The 17,188-nt window shown below is 40.2% G+C and overlaps 1 protein-coding gene across 1 annotated transcript in view; it reads left to right on the top strand.

The window, feature by feature from the left end:
* jade2 (jade family PHD finger 2) overlaps positions 1-17,188 on the top strand; it is a 172,526-nt gene that overhangs the window by 104,620 nt on the left and 50,718 nt on the right. Inside the window, exons 8-10 of the mRNA XM_020635492.3 lie at positions 1,323-1,439; positions 4,751-5,242; positions 7,491-7,655. Coding sequence (XP_020491148.1) covers positions 1,323-1,439; positions 4,751-5,242; positions 7,491-7,655 — 774 coding nt within the window. The remainder of the gene's footprint in view (positions 1-1,322; positions 1,440-4,750; positions 5,243-7,490; positions 7,656-17,188) is intronic.

Below are 17,188 nucleotides of genomic sequence, written 5' to 3'. Positions count from 1 at the left end.
AATAGTGTGGAAATCGAGTGGGCAGGGTAAGAACGATGCTCACACTGAGCAGGTTTCTCTATTTTCCTCTCTTTACTTTTCACCTCAGTTTTCTGTGTTACATCTTCTGTTACGTTTGTCTTGCAGAAACATCCCTAGACAACATGTATGTGCAGCGTGTTGTTTTTGTTGCTCCCTGGATACAATTTGTGCTGCATGTTTGAGTTTCAGGGTCAAGAACAGTCCAATAAATTAACCACAACATTCAAAAACTGTAAATCCTTTTTGCCATTGATTGCTTTGTATGTCCGCTCTATATAAGACGAGAACATTGATGGTGGCAGCTGTGGCATCATTGTCTGAATCCCACTCTCTATTGACGTCCTCAATGGAGTGAAAATTGACCCTTACTCCAAGTGAGTGCGCATCACAAAAAGCATCAATGATAAAGAAAGCGCAGAGGCCGTGTCGAGTTTATTCAGTGAATGAGCAGATGAACGGAGAAGAAAAAGAAAATCAGATAGATAGAAGGATGAGTTGATAGATGAAGGGAAGGAGGGGCATGACCTGCGGATATCAGTTGTCAGCTAGTTGATGTGAGCGTGAAGGACGGGGAAGGAGAGGCAAGCTGAAAATATGAGAATAAGTTAATTTGAAAGAGGTAGAATGGGGCGGGGAGGAGGTGGGGGGGAGGCAGCAGAGGAAGGAAGGAAGGAATGGCACTTTGGTGATGAGTGCTCTCCACTCTATTCTGCATGGCTGGTTGGCACAGGTCAATGACTCTGTGGTTTTCATTGGTGGAACAAGTTTGGGGGCCAAAGGAGTGCTGAAGAGAGAATCAGTCACTCTGTACTTTACAAAAATGTTTTTCAAAGGAACACAGGTGTCCCTGCTATGGGTCCAAGGATACACTGTCAGATTCATGGTACAGGCTTTGTATTTGGTAGAGACTAATGACGTTTTGAATAAAGATGCTACTTTATTGATGTTAAATCTGAGTTTTTATTCAAATGAAAAGACTGATGAATCTTGATCTCCAGCAAGAAATTGGAATGCACCTGCTATTTTCACTGACAATTTCAAATTTGATTAAATCATTGTTTGTTGTATGGTGATGATGGCCATTACAAGCATCTAAGGTCTCAAGAAAAATGTTTCCAATTATTTTTTTTGTCTAGTGAAAAGAATATTGTAACTGTTTTCAGTCAATGTTGATGTGTTCAAATCTTGTCATCACAAAAAAACAAAATGCATCACATTCGTTTTCACACTGTTGATTTCTCATAAAAGTTGGTACTCTGTATGACATGGATTTGTTTCTCCCTGTTCTGTGTTTGTTGTAGGTGAGTATAGGCTGCCCAGAGAAGATGGAGCCCATTACCAAGGTGTCCCACATCCCCGCCAGCCGCTGGGCTCTGTCTTGTAGCCTGTGTCGAGAACACACGGGAACATGCATACAGGTGCGACACAGAATCACTTCTCTTCATGCTGGCTGTATAGACTGTAAAAACTGAACTTCCCTTTGGTCAATCATGTAGTATGTCTTGTTTTAAGCTGAAACCATCCCTTAAAACTCATCCATATATATTTCTAATTTTAGTTGCATTTTAACCTTGAACCTTGCTTGTGCTCAGAGGATTAGCACTTCAAATAATCAGAATGCTAAGACACAATTTCCTTTGAGGAGAATGATAAACTACAAGATTTGTTTCTGGCATGGAAACAAGAAAATTCCTGGAAGATTTCATTGTGTGTGAGAGTGTATCATCAAAGTTCACTACCCTCACAAATAGAAAGATTAGATCACATGCTGAAAAGTACTCCAACACATATACTGTAAGTAAACCTACATACTGTAAACACACAGTAGAGCTATTATGGATCATTGGAGGCCTCGTGGTTGCAGGTGGATCAGTTTGATCCCCGTACCTCTTTAACGTACTGCCGAGTATGCAAACAGAACCCGAACACGAACCTACTTTACAGCTATTAGCCTGAGAACTGCTCAGCTTTAAAATGCCCTTGTGGTAGATATATAAAGTCCTACACTTCATCTGTGTGCCATTATGTGTATGTACAGTATTCACATGTTGCCTGGAATTACATTAATGTGTAAAAGTGTGCTCAGATGCTAGTTTGTGCAGCAATACAGGTGTTCGTTGTCACAGTATTGATGTTGTAGATTAACAGGGAGTTCAACAGAATCACTCACAGGGAGAGAGTTTCTGTAGCTTGCTGGAGGCAGCTAACATCAGCTTTCTGTCTGTGTAAAGTTGAGAAGTTGAGGAATAGGAAAGCCTCAAAATAGGGAACTTAATTTCAGCATTTGTATAACAAAAAAAGTCTCATTATCAGTCACCATCGTCACTCATTTGGAGGCAAGAAGTGTGAGTTGTAATGCCTGTCTGTGTTAACTTTTGGAACTGTTAATCAGATAGCTCACATCCAATCAGACACCCCCGCCGACCACTTTTTAAAGCCAAATTGCCCTGAGTTACTTTCATCTTTTGGTGATTTGGCGATGACGAGCTTTCGTTTGGCTAATGACACATGTTGAGTCCCTTTGCACTTGAATTTCCTCCCTAATAGTGTTCACACCTAAATAATGGGACTAGTGATTAGAGCCTGTTTGAAAAGGAAGGTGCAATAGGAAGGTCAACCAGTCAAGCCTGTACGTTTTTGTTAAAAATGATAAAGTGTTATCCAGTGACACACTCTGCTCATTAAAGATTCTTCATGACAGTTTTCAAAGGAGCATGGAACCCTTTTTTAGGTATTTATTCCATTTGCTTTGCACTAACACAGGACAGCAGGTGAATACAAATTATTCTGTAGCCAATATAAATTGAAAATGTTCAGGGAATGAACCCAGTCAATCCCTTAGAAAAGCAGTGGTCACTCCAACTGGGCATGAAAATCCTTGATGTTAGGTTTGATAATCAAACGTTTGAAAAACATCTGATATAGCAGCACGAATCATCAATATTCCTCAGGTGTCAGGATCTCTCTGCACTCATGGAACAACACTTCGCACTGTCAGGAAAATATGTGGTGAATATTGACACAGACGTGCTCTAGCAGTGCTGTCAAATAGAAAAACCCCATGATTTCATCAGGATTTCTTCACTTGACAAGTAAAGAAATGAAAAGATTTTTTTAAGGACTGTCTCACTCCAAAAGCATGTTGTTTTAAGGTCTTGAGTTCTGCCGAAAAGGTGTGAAAAAAGCTTTGAAATGACTTAAGTCCTCAATATCTGTTGTTCAGTGGCCTTTTTGTTGTTGTCTAATATGGCTTAGCAGGGGTCTCCAGGTGTTGTTGGTTTTGAGACCAATAATTCTCAGTGTCTGACTAGTTGATAAATAAAGAAGATAAAATGATATGAATAATATTCTTAGTCAGAAGAGTAGAAAACTAAATGATATTCACATTTTAAACGTTGAGTCAAGAGGGGTTTCTGGATCTACTGTCAGTGTGCTTTTTTATCAAACTTCTAAGAATTAAACTAATGAACGTTTTTTTTTTTTAAGTGACCTTGTAGTTCTTTGAAGTTTGAAATACCTTTATCAAGAAATGTGTACAGCCAAGTGCAGGTGTAAGCTCAGTATATTTGTTTGAACCTGTTTTGTGGGTAGTCTTGTCAAAAAAAAAAAAAGAAGGTTTATTGTGTTTGAAGGTTTTCATTGTCTGAATTTGGTAAAAAAAGCAAAAAACACACTCCACTTGAAATCCTGCTGTCGTTTGTCAAAGAATAATGGATGAATCTTTTTGCCTTTATTTGATAGAACAACTGAAGACAGGAAATGTTAGGAGAAAAGAGTAGGGGATGACATGCAGCAAAGGGCCAAGATTGGATTCAAACCCACAGCCGCTGCAACTATCACAGCCATAATGTGCAAAAAAAAAAAAAAAAAACACAACAAACCCATACTTATTTTTCAGTCTAAGGTTAACCTCTCCTACATTATTTTTAAAAGTACACAAATGTGTCCCTTCCATGGTTGCAGAGGGCTACGGTTTAATAAGATGAAGAAGAAGAAGGAAAAACAAGCATGGAGATATGGAGGGAGGAGAGCTTTATTTGGTTAAAATGTTCGACAAAAGTTGTTTTACAGACGGTGGACTTGTGATGGTTTTGTCACTATACTCATGAACAACACTGTGAGAAGAGTCACAGGGCTGATCTGTTCTGAAAAGTACAAATCCAAACCTACACACTCACACACACGCTTACCCATAATAACCACATTCAATGTGAATGTACATGCACGCAGTGACAACAGCACCTAGCCACAAGAGCTCACTCACACACTGACTCACAAAATCACACCACGCCTGGAGGGACTCAGCAGGAGGCTGCCTCTTAGTATGATCTGTAATGGATAGCACTGAGAAACGCATACACATGCACTCACTCTCTCTCACACACGCGCACACACAGAAAGAGAGAGATAGACGTACCAAATGTCAGCACAAATGGGTGAACCCTGTTTGTTGTGACTTGGCTTGTCTTTCCGCTTTGCTGCACATCTATTGGAACCCTGATAACATGAGAAATGGACCAAGAATGACACTTTAAAACAAATAGTTGTCACAAATTGTCTGAGGAATTGAAGAGAAATGTGTTTCTTTCTGAGAGAGAGTAAGAGTTAAGTCACTCAAAAAAATGAAAGAAAGAAAGAAAGAAAAAAACTTTCTTGGTGATTCTCTAAATTCCACGTTATTCTTTTTCCCTTCATTCCTGTCCTACATCTCTTTACTCTCCCCCGCCAGTGCTCCATGCCCTCCTGTATTGTGGCCTTCCATGTGACATGCGCCTTCGACCACGGCCTGGAGATGAGAACCATCCTGGCAGAGAATGACGAGGTGCGCTTCAAGTCCTTTTGCCTGGAGCACAGCTGTTCCGCCAACGGCAACAGCACTACCAGCAACGTCGCCTCCAGTTTGACCAGTGTGACCAACGGCAACCAAACAACCACTCCCACCACCAACGGAGTCCATCCAGCTGGATCTGATTGGGCTGCTGAAGTCAGTCCTGAGCCCCGGCTCGACCAGCAGCACCAGCTAAACAGCAGCAGTGACCCTGAGATAAGGCCCATGTTGTACCCGGTGTCGATGTCAGTGTCAGAGCGAGCAGAGCGGGAACAGCTAGAGAGGGAGAAGGTGAGCCAGAGGAAGCAGAAGCTCCAGGAGCTGGAGGATGAGTTCTACCGACTGGTGGAGCCCAGAGAGGTGGCTGAAAACCTGGCACTGCCTGTACCACAAGTAAGTTGGAAAAAAAACTTACCTTAAATCTTGTTTTACATCTCCTTTTCCAGAAAGTGACAATTTTTATGCTCCTCAGTCTCCCAGTTTTAAGCCCTGTTCTGGATTCAAACTTATTCAGGACAAAATGTTAACATGCAGCATTAGAAACCTGAATATTCAAAAATATAATGTTTAACCAGCTTTCTTAAAACCCAAACTTGGAAACCATTGGCTTACATCAGAGAAGTAGCCTCTGGGAGTAATGGACACATTTTTGCGTCTTCCAGTATAAGAATTGGTAAGTGATAAAGCACTACTCCTCACAGGGAGGATTTCACTGTATATAGCCAATGCCTGCTGAAACGTTGAATTCCAATGCCTAAATTGAGTCATATGAATAAAAGAAGTGCATTATTTTGAGAATGTCTGTATAGTGGTCACTCGGACTGTCAGAAAGACTTAGCTTAATTAATAAAAGCTAAGCAATAATACCAAATAAAAGCATAACAAAAACCATTCAAAGGCAAAATAATGGAATTCCAAAGATTTCAATTCAATTCAATTCAATTTATTTTGTATAGCGTCAACTCATAACAAGTGTTATCTCGAGACACTTTACAAAAAGCAGGTAAAATACCTTACTCTTTGTCTTTTAACATTACAAAAGAGCAGGTAAAAGACCTTACTCATTGTTATGTTACAAAAAGCAGATAAAAGACCTTACTCATTGCTATATTACAAAGACCCGGCCTATCCATCATGATCACTTTAGCAAAGCAGCAAAAGTTACAGTGGTAAGAAAAAACTGCCTTATTAAAAGATGCGATTAGAAAACGTGATTAATTACAATACAATCTAAACCCTAGAGTTTGCTCCAAACCATGAAAAGAATGCTGCCCTCAAAGGAGTTTAAGCTTCCTTTGATGGTTAACAAAGACCAATTTAAAAAAAAAAAAAGAGCACACTGCATCCTGTTACAGTACTCAATAAATCTATGTAGCACTTCTGGAAAATGTCTTACTGTAAATGTTGACCTAAAATGTTTAAATAAAAAAAGAGAACCTTTAAATATTAATACGTAATTGTTGTTTTTTTTTTTTTTTTTTTACTTGAAAAGGTTTTTTTTTTTTCCGGAGCATTTTGAACACTCAGTTAATGATACATTAGTCACATTGAAGAGTTTGGCTTTCACACCTAATTAAATGCAATCAGATGTGGCATTGATGAGTTGCATTTAGAGTGCTGGCTCCACTGCATCAAATCAAGTGCTCCCTATTCACAGGAAAACTGTCTGATGAACCACACATATTTGTTTAGAATGTGCGGTGATTAACCGGTCTCTACTTTTCAGACAGGTTTGTGGCTGCAGGCGAGGTATTTTATTTCTTACAAAAGAGGCGCGAAGGCTACAACTGAAAGCTTTTCATACTAGGGGATGAAAATAATGAGCACAATTGCTGTCTTTTAAAAAATGTAACTGTTGTTAAATAAGGTTGCTCTCAGGTGGATTAGTGATTAATGGTAATGGAAGTTATTTATATATTGCATGAATCAATTCCTTGAAGAGCATCATTTGATTGATTCAGTAGCAGACAGTGCAGCATTAAGGGACCATGTCTACTGTTGCGCTGGCAGTGCACACATCCTAAATTCAAAGTGCTTATTGAACCTAGGTTAGAAAAGTTTTCTCACAGCACTTCAATTTCCCCCCGTCCCAACTGACAAGTATGTTTCAGATGTATTTGTGTGTTATGTACTTCCTCTTATTCAAGGACATCTTTTTTTTACAAACAATGGAACAGAACCGTGTCCTGGTATTAGCAGGAGCATATTTTTGGAAATTGTTCCCTCCGAAAAATAGACAAAAAAATAGATAAATAAATGGGATTAGATACTTTTCTGGCATTTTAGTTGCCGAAGTGTTATAGGAAGCCCCTTCTTGATTTTGATTGGTTGGTGAGGAAGAAGTGACATTTAGAACTAGTGACATTAAGAAGTGGTAGTGGTATTTTTAACTCGGAGCGCTGTAAGTGCTGGGACAAAAAAAGCTGACACTGCGGGCGTTCTTGCACTTCGGACACTCAGCATTGAAAGTGCTAAAATACTTTGGTTTTGTATAGAAATATGCACAGTCAGCACAGACTCTTATTATTTCTTCTTATGCCATGGATACCAGTTGTCAAAAATGATCAGCAGAAAAAAAGACAATGTAATAATGTAATAAGCAGCCCTCTGCAGCCATTAATCTTTTTAAATATTTGTCAAGGTGGACTTTTTGTATCAGTTCTGGAAGCTTAAGAGGAAGGCCAACTTTAATCGACCTCTGGTGACCTTAAAGAGGGATGAAGTGGACAACCTGGCCCAGCAGGAGCAGGACGTCCTCTACAGACGACTCAAACTCTTCACACACCTACGACAAGATCTGGAGAGGGTGAGTGTATGTGTGTGTGTTTTCAGACAGGGTATATGTCCACTCAATATTGGATCCAGGCAATGTGGCTGACGTTTAATGGTTAGTTTACAATTACCCCAGGATGTTCATTAAAAAGATTACTGACAGTTACATATGAAGTTGATTTTGGCTGTCATTAATATTAATGTCCAATGAATGAATAGCCTGAAAGATGATAGCATAATGAATCGGCTGAATAATAAGTGATTGAATGATAGTCCAGTGTTAGATATTTAATTGAAAATATAGCTACCACACAGCATCATTTTGTCTCCCCAGAGATCTGTGTTCACTTTAACAGTTTATTCCCAATGTATGGCAAGTCTTTACAGGGCATTTAGCTGACCTCTTGATGTTTTTGTTCTTGTGCAACTGGATTTGGGACGTTAATTTCAGTCTCAGGTGACCCAAAGAATAAAAGGAACACACGCATAGTTTGTCCCTTGAGATTCTACTGTCCTGCTACTTTAGAAAGTTGGAATAGTTTGGGCTGAAGTCTTTGTTTCTTCTAAATGACTCAGGTGCCCAATACCAATTACATCCTTACTGAAGTTCTCCAGAGAAAAAAAAACACTGTTATTTCCTTGTTACTGCATCCAATAGAGAGGAAGGTTTTGATTTGAAATCTATTGGATATTGATGTTCTGGGAAGGAACACTCTGCCTGATCTGAACTCAAGTGGTTCTTCAGTATTAAGCTTCCATTATTGGACTATCCTTAATGAATGATGAGTCTCTACAGGAGTGGAGTTAGTTTGTTTGGGAAAAAAATGACAGACCACTATGGGCAGTAGAGCAGTGGTCAATTGTCTTATCCTCAGATCTTTGGTTGTATGTCACAGACAGTGAAGCTCAACTGGTCAGCGGTCAGCACCTTTCAGGGACTTAAAGTGATTCAGGTAGTGGTTACTTAGCCCCAGTGCGGTTGATTTTTGACTGTTGAGACAAAAGAACGTCCTCTTTTTCTGCATGAAAAGTTGTGTAAAGTTCAAAGCCTCCATATTGGGTGCTGCTCAGATACTACCTAACCAGAGTTTGGTCACCAATCGATGAACTAGCTGGTGGACAAACTGTGAAAGTCAGGCATTACTAGTCTATAGCATAGCCGGCAGAAAGTATTGAAGACAAGGTGGGCTGTAGTTTCTGTGGTTGTTGACACTGCTGAAAGGGTAAGGACGTAAAATAAATCGGATTCAGAGAGTTGCTCGTTTCCTTAAAAAAAAAGTTTGATGAATTTGTTTAACTGGAAATGGTTGTTTTGATTGACAACAACTTTTCTTTAAGTCTTCTTACCAGCCATTGTAACTGGATAAGATTAAAATCTTTTAGGCTCATTCAGGCTTCTGCACAAAGCTGTTTCTTACTGCACCGTTACCCATCTCCCCTTTTAACATGGGAAACGTTTCTCTGGATTACTATTATTTCTACATGTAAGTGGTGGATAAATAAAAGAAAGGGAACAACTCAAAGAATAAGATCAGAAGCATCAATATTCATATTACGAATATCAGGGTTTAAGTCGTAACATTAACTGTACTACCAAAGTTTCAAGGATGGACCCTAATGGTAAAGTATTCCCCCGCTGCCTTCAGTATTGCAGCTCATACTTGGCAGCCGAATGCGAATCACTTAGTACATTTCCTTGCTCAGATTCTCAAACTAGTTGCAGTCCAATGCCTAAAACCTCACTCTAGGCTCATGTTCTTAGCGCTCTGATAGTTGATTGGCATTCAGTGCAGCGCCATTCTCAAAACCTCTTTCTGACCCTGCAATCCAGCCCACAGAATCTGAATGACAGCGTGCAGCCCACAGCCAAACATCTACTGCTACCCGAGTTCAGAGGGACACGCTAAAGTGCCAAGGACAGGCGGTTAGACTGCTATGATTTTTGGCAAATGTCTTCTATCATTACCACAATCTGAAAAACATCACATGGTATTTGCTCACTTCTGAAACGTAATCTACCAGAAAGTATCTGTGTTTCCTCCATAAACCCTCTTAACAACCAGTTTGTACATCTTTTCTTTCAGCAGTCTGTAAGATCAACACGATTCACTCTACTATATACCCTTTTCTTCATTTCTTTGCAGTGATTTTCACAGAGCTCAGTTGCCTTGGTTTGGCATTGAGGTTTGATTTAATTTGTCTCCCAGCAGTACGACCTTTTGGCAATTAGACTGCTTTTTATCAAGCGAAAGACCCACTGTTCTGCACAAAAAAAAAAATATTAAAAGACTTACACCAAACGCATATTATTAGACCAACAGATCAGCGTGCTTTGGCCAGCATCCTTCAGGGTTCATTTAGATATGCAATACTAGTTTTGACCTGAACATGTGGCTGATTGGAGCACTGTGTGCCACAATATTTCAGCTTTTGTATTTTTTTTTGTAAGGGAAGATAAAAGTCTCGAGCTACATTATATGATGTATTAGTGTACATAAGGTTATATGTCTGTAGCTGTGCACATCACTTTGATTTATATAATTTCTCTATAATGGACACATGCCTCTGCAGAGGTGTTGGTGTCTTGAAAACTTGTGTAACTGTAGCCATACTGTACAACTGAGGCCTCCAGTGGTCAGGGTTTATTGATTATTGTAGGCTTTGCTACCCTCTTGACCATGCTGTGTATCTGTGGACTCCATATCTCTCTCCCTCCTGACAACCCATTATTGATGTGTGTGTTGTTGAGTGCTTCATACCACTTCAAGTCTTTAAGATGGATTCTGTTCATCCAATCAATAAAAAGTAAAGCATTTGAAATGGTCAGTAGAAAGGAACAGTTAGAAAACAGCTGTTTTTCAAGGAACTATTTTTTTTCCAGATGCCATTTGATATCTGAATATATATCCTTGTTAATTTTAGTTTTCAGTCTTTTGTATAAGCAACACACATTTTAACTGAAAATTCCACATGATAAAAATGTGTTGTGATTCATAAAAAGAGAATACCAAAGTATAATTCTATTTTTATTTTATTTTTTACAACTTTTTCCATCTTAAACATTGAATACTATGTTTACAGGCCTCTAGATAGCTAGCGTGCCAAATCTCTGAAAAACTCTAGCACTGTCTAGGGTGTACCCGAGCAGCAACCTCCGGTGTTGAAAAATGAAGCCAACTCCCATCAGAGATAAGGACTCTAGTAGCAGACTTGACTCGCACAGAAATATGAATTGAGACTTGTTTCGACTGGCCCCTTAAAGACTTGAGACTATGCATGTACGACAGGACGATACAAGTGTAAGAAGGATCAAAAGTCTTGACGATACACCAAATCCCACTATTCAGTAGTCTGTTTCAAAACCAATCATAGTGAACACCCTTCAGAGTCTTCAGACATGAGTTGCACTCCCACTATGGGATCAGCAGTGTTGATAGATGTGTCCATTTACATTTTTTCTGAAGTCACAGTGAGCCGAGCTTCCTTTGCCTTTTGACAATGTGTCAAACACTGCCTGCTGGATTTTCTCAAAACTTGGAAAGAAGAATCCTAAATCATCATTGAATTATGTTTTTTTTTGTCAAAGTAGATTTTCTTAGCCTGAAAGCAATTCCACAGCTGCAGAGTAAAACAATGTGGCTGGCATTTGTTACTGATGGACCCACAGGGGGGAGGGTGACGTCAATGGGTGACAGTTTAAACGGAGGAAATGGCAGGTTGTTGAGTCTCGAGCTGCTTTTAATCAAGCAGGGTTCCTCTTTAGCATCACTCCAAGGTCTGACAGAGGAAGGAGGATTGATTATGTCCGCTGCTGGCAGCTCTCCCATGAGAAGATTGATCATCAATTGGTCAAGTATCGGCCAAGTGAGTGCTGACAGCTCACCGCTACTGGTGCTGTCGATACACCAGCTTTCTTTTGTCTCCGCCACTTTACTTCCTCCTGCACTACTCCTTCTTCTTCTGCTTCTTCTTCTTCTTCTTTTATTTCTCGGCTGCTCATTTAATATAGGTGTGTTTCTCCAGCACATACACCAGATTTACCACCTGTAAGAAACACATTTTTTTAACCCACATTACAATATTTGGGATCCATTCAGCATTTTTTTTTCAACCTCATGGGTTCAGGCATGGGGTCCCTTTTTTCCCCGTTGAGATGCATGCATGTTTCTATTGCATCACTTTTTGTGTGTGAGAAGGTGAGTGTGTGTGTCTGTGCACGGGAGAGTATTCCAATCATCTCTGATTTACTAGCAAATTGAAAAATCCCCTCTCCATCCTTCCATCCCGTCCTCCCAAGACCCCAACCCAATCAGACCCCCCGACCAACCCCTCCAGCTTGCTGTGTGTGTGTGTGTGTGTGTGTGTGTGTGTGTGTGTGTGTGTGTGTGTGTGTGTGTGTATGTGTGTGTTGGTGGAAGAATCCAGGGGCTAATGTTGGGATGGATAATCCCCCTCCTCTTCCTCTTTGAAGTGCTGCCAATGGAACGAATTGCACCGTGCTGTCCCTAATGCACTGGTGAGCTTTCTCCATTTCTGTACTCCTCTCCTGAGTGTCACCCACCAACCCTCCGCTCCCTCCCCCTTTTACTCGCACCGCTCGTCCAATCAGCGGGCAACATGTCGAAGCAACGTGTGGCACGATGATTTGGTCGTACGAGTTAGCTGCTAAATGATGCCCCTTGTGGTTTTTTTTGTTTAGTTTTTTTTTTTTTTTTTAAATCAAAGTGCAATGGAGGTGTGTGTGAATGTGTGTGTGTGCATGTTTTGTGTTTTGTTGATGGACAGAGTCAGAAGAAGCGTGAGTGCGTGCGTATGTGCATGTCTGACTGTGTGTGTATGTGGAGCTCCGGCTGTTCTGTCTTGTGCTGTACTCAATGTGAATACACAGACTGGCCACACCAATATAACGACGTTCCGGTATTAATATGAATGTACAAAGCTGTAATAATGGCAGACCAGCCAGAGCTTAGTCACTTTTGTGAAAATGCAGTATGAAAAGTGCAAGAGGCTGGATTAGTTTCCTTCCCTTTACTAAAATGAAAGATTTAATCAGCTACCTAAATATTTATGTAGAACTAAAAATCTCAAATGTGTGCCAGTGTTATACATGCTTCTTGTGAGAATGTTGGGAGAAATATGTTAATTAAAAAAAGTTGCCAAAAACAAAAACCTGTTTACTTCAAGCAGCTTAATCAGATAACATGATTTTTCCCCTCCCCCAAAAAACTCTCAAAGACTTTTCTACTTTTGGCAGAGCCAGTCTCGCTTTTGCCCTCGTGGCCAATCTTTATGCTGTGCTAAGCAAAGCTACAGGTATGGCTTCTTTGCACTAGCAATGATCATAATTTAAACCTATTAAACACACTAACTGTAGAGGTTGTCTGAGTATCAGAGGTATTAAATGCATGGATGTCATATAGCTACACCTCTGAGCATCTAAAATGGTCAAGTACTAAAGGCTGGCGTCAAATGCAAAATCTGATATTTAGGTAATGCAGTAAAGCTATTATATCAGAGAAGTGTGAATTACTTTGTTTTGATATTAATATTTTTGCTGTATATTGGCACTTTTATTGATTATTTCTAAATTCACCTAGCCATAGTGGCTAGCTCACGATAACTAATTTATAGATATGCCTGTGTAATCTGGTATTAAATGTTGGGGTTATAAATATTATTCAATACAGATTACTATTCAAATTTCTTTGAGTACATTAAGACTTCAATGTAAGAAAAATAGAATTAAGAAAATCATAATTTGGATGGAGCTTTATCAGACTAACACATAGACATTTACTGGGTACTAAAGTGCTGTGCTTACATTCATTGGTTGCTTTTGAGATTGTGGTTATCATTTTAAGCATATTTTTGAGATTTTAGCCAGAGTAAGTCTTCAAAAGTTTAAGAGGATATGGTGAGAGCTGGAGCTGGGTGCAAATTGGTACGGTAGCTGAAAGATAGGAGAGGGAGTATATAAGGAGTAGAGGGTAAACGCTCAGGGCGTATATATAATTTACAGTTTGAGTAAAGGGCTACGAATTTAAGTAAAGATGTTATAGCTGAGGTAGGTGGTGAATGAATCAGAGGAAAATGCAGAGGTTCAGACAGAGGGGAAAAAACAGGTGTGAAAGAATCCTTTTTCCTTACCCATTTCCTCTCTTGTGTTTTCACATCCATAACTACTTCAGTCAAACAATTACAGTCAGTCTTTTCCCTTCCAGTTAGTGAATCTGAACTTCGGCCAAAGCTGGCAGAGTGTCTGATGGCACAGTGCCGCTGTGTGCCTTGCCCTCTGCTCTCTTTCACTCTCTCACGGTAAAGACTTGGCAGCACACTCGGCCCAGCAGGTCAGCAGTCCCACACCCAGGAGGCCCTCTGAGCAGAAAAGAACGCTTATGAAACAGCCCACTTAAGAAAGGGGAGAGCAAAGAAAAGTTCTGATTATGAGCAGCTAACATATGTTTTATAGATCTTCTTTTAGTACTGAGCAACAACAATAAGAGTGAGATGCAGGCTGAGAGAAGAAACTGATGAGAGGGAGGGATAATTAAGGAAAAGAGAGCTGGGGAAAGGAAACCTGAGAGGAAGAAAGAATGGATTTAAAGAGGAAAGTTTTATAGCTGTCATGCTGTAGATTCCAAAATCTGAGGACAGAGGGCAGTGAGGGCATCACCTCAAGATATTAAGCTGCGGGTTTGGAAGCAGCAGGGTGACTGAGGACTGATATCTCCTCAGGTAAACATGTTCTGTACTCTTCATGCTGTAGCAAGCGGGTGGAGACCCTGTCAGCTAGTTTTCCTTGGCTACAGGTTACGGTTTCTCAGTTTGTTTTCTTTACATAAACCCCCCTCTGGGCTTCAGTCTGTTTGAAAGAGTGGATAGGAAGTTTTATTACATGGTAAAGAATGAAAGGAATAAATATGTCAGTAAGCACAAGAAGCTGCCAGATTTGGATTGGCAGAGCAGGGGAAGGTTGTAGAGGAGATATGTTCACATCTGAAAAAGCCGAAGACAAAAAAAAAAAAAAGAATATTTTGAAGATCAGTCCTTTTTGTTTCTTTATTATCTCAGACTACCAATGTCTATGAATTCTTATTGCAGCCTATGTTGTCTTACCTCCACAACTCATAAATGATAGGATCCACATAATCCCACAAACAAGCTTTCAACTTCTCCAGTTTCTTCTGTTTTATTATTTTTTTAAACAGAAGCAACCAAGAAAAACATCTTGTTTCTTCTGACTGTTATTTCTTTAATGAAGTCTTCTCTTCTCTCGACCAAGCCATCAAGATATTTTCTATGTTTTTCATGGCTCTGACCTGTTATACATTTCTTGTGAATTTCTTTCACGCTCTGCAGCCTTTGTCAAGAGTATTTTTTTTTAGCTTATTCTTATTTTGAAAACAAAGATAGAGACAGGGGAGGGGAAAGTGTTGAGTGATGAGGTGATGAAGTCTCATTTACTTTACTTTTCAGTTGATATTGTGACGGTTACTGCCTTAGTCAGGCTATAACTAATTGATTCTGTCCCCCTAGTACTTGAGGAGTTGGATGGTCCAATGTAGAGCACCTGGGCCTGTTGCTTGCAGGGCATAAAAGCCCGAGCCCAGGGTGGATTCTCTCTCTCTCTCTCTCTCTCTCTATCTCTCTCTCTATCCCTCTCTCTCTCTCTCTCTCTCTCTCTCTCTCTCTCTCTATCTCTCCCTTTCTCTCTCTCTCTCTCTATCTCGCTCTCTCTCTCTATCTCTCTCTCTCTCTCTCTCTCCCTCTCTATCTCTCTATCTCTCCCTTTCTCTCTCTCTCTCCCTCTCTATCTCTCTCTCTCTCTATCTCTCCCTCTCTCTCTCTCTATCTCTCTCCCTCTCTCTCTCTCTCTCTCTCTCTCTCTCTCTCTCTCTCTCTCTCTCTCTCTCTTGCCTAACATTGAATTCATTTTATGTTTGTTTGTGCTATGGTTGTGGGTGCGTTGTTCAAATAAATCATTGTTACCTCAATTTAAGTTGTTCTTTCTCATATTTGTCATGGCCATGGAGCCAGGTTATGACAATATCTTGTCATTACATTGATCAGGTAACTTTAGACATCAAGTCCCCCACTTGACACTGTTCAGCACCTTCCTCCACCTTTCTCATGTTATGCAACGTTAGGTAGGGTCAGAGAGAGGACAGAGACGTGGAAAAAGCGGCACACCAACTCAAGTGCTGTGCCTGATCAGATATAAGATCCCTCTTCCTCTTTCTCTCTCGCTCTGTCTTTCATACACACACAAACGAACACAGACAAACACACACACACACCCACACACACACACACACACACACACACACACACACACACACTGCAGTTTGACATGCAGATTATGCAGTCTGTGAAGTCGTCTTACATGTATGTACACGGTCATCAACAAACAAAATCATTCATCACCCACATGCATACTGAGAGAAGCATGCACACAAGCATTGCTTGCACACACATGCACACACACACACACACACACACACACACACTTATACACAGATCACTTCAGTGAGGGGAGTGGGTTCTAGCTGCAGACCAGACAGGCCTCACAATTTCTTCTTCTGATTCTGATTCTCCTTCTTCTCCTTCTACTTCTTCTGCTCTGTTTTCAATGAGATTCATGTTAAGACAGATACAACACAAGTTCCTTTTCTGTCCACCAGCAGTGATTACTGTTAAATGTTTTTCCTGCCAACCAGGTCTCATTTGTAGATTTAAGAAGGACCTGAAAGTCACAGCTGCCTTCCTCCCAAAGTACCGGTAAAGTAACGTAGACTCCTAAGGGAAGCAGTCTGAGTCTTGCAGTAGTTTATGTGCTCTTCCACTGCAGGATTTTTTTCCCCCTGTTTTAACTTTCACTGATGGATTCTCCAGAGAGACTTCCCAGGCTTTGGACGAATCGTTTTTTTGAGTAACGATCAAACGCGCAACACTTCTCTTGTTGCGTCTGAGCTCATTCACAGGAGACAAGATGAAACCTACCTTCACTAATCCATGGGGACTCATCTGCACAACTGATTTAGTGAGTTTCATGTCACTTTTTATAACAATGAAATTAGGGGTTTTATAATAGCTTTGATTACTCAGAAGCTGAAACGTTCCCCATCCATCAATGTCAGGATATACTGTTTAGACGCTAAGTGAGGATAAGTTTAAAAAACTAAAGAGAGAAACTTACAGGCACTAAGTTCAGACTCCTGTCTTTTAGGTTTTAAACTGGAACACTTGGAACATAAAATCTTAGAAATAGGAGCTGGTGACAAAGAGTTAAAAAATAAGTTTAATTTAAAATTATTTAATATAAAACTTCTAAACTCTTTGAGTGCATAATGCTTCTTTTCCCCTCTCTCTGTTCTGCATCTTTGCCTACCTGCATCCGCTGAAGGAGAGAACAGGCTTTACACCTTCAGGTAGCCTCAAGCTCCATTCAATCTGCCAGAGAGCTCATGTTCAGATCCACTGCTGTTTAAAATGCTGCATGCTAAGTCTGACTGTGTAACACAGCCCTGAGGCTTCCCAGCTCCTTTAGCCTTAGCCTTTGATAACACT

This window comes from Labrus bergylta, chromosome 14 (assembly GCF_963930695.1).
Source record: "Labrus bergylta chromosome 14, fLabBer1.1, whole genome shotgun sequence".
Classification (NCBI taxonomy): domain Eukaryota; kingdom Metazoa; phylum Chordata; class Actinopteri; order Labriformes; family Labridae; genus Labrus; species Labrus bergylta.
This window is presented reverse-complemented; position numbering and strand designations above follow the sequence as displayed.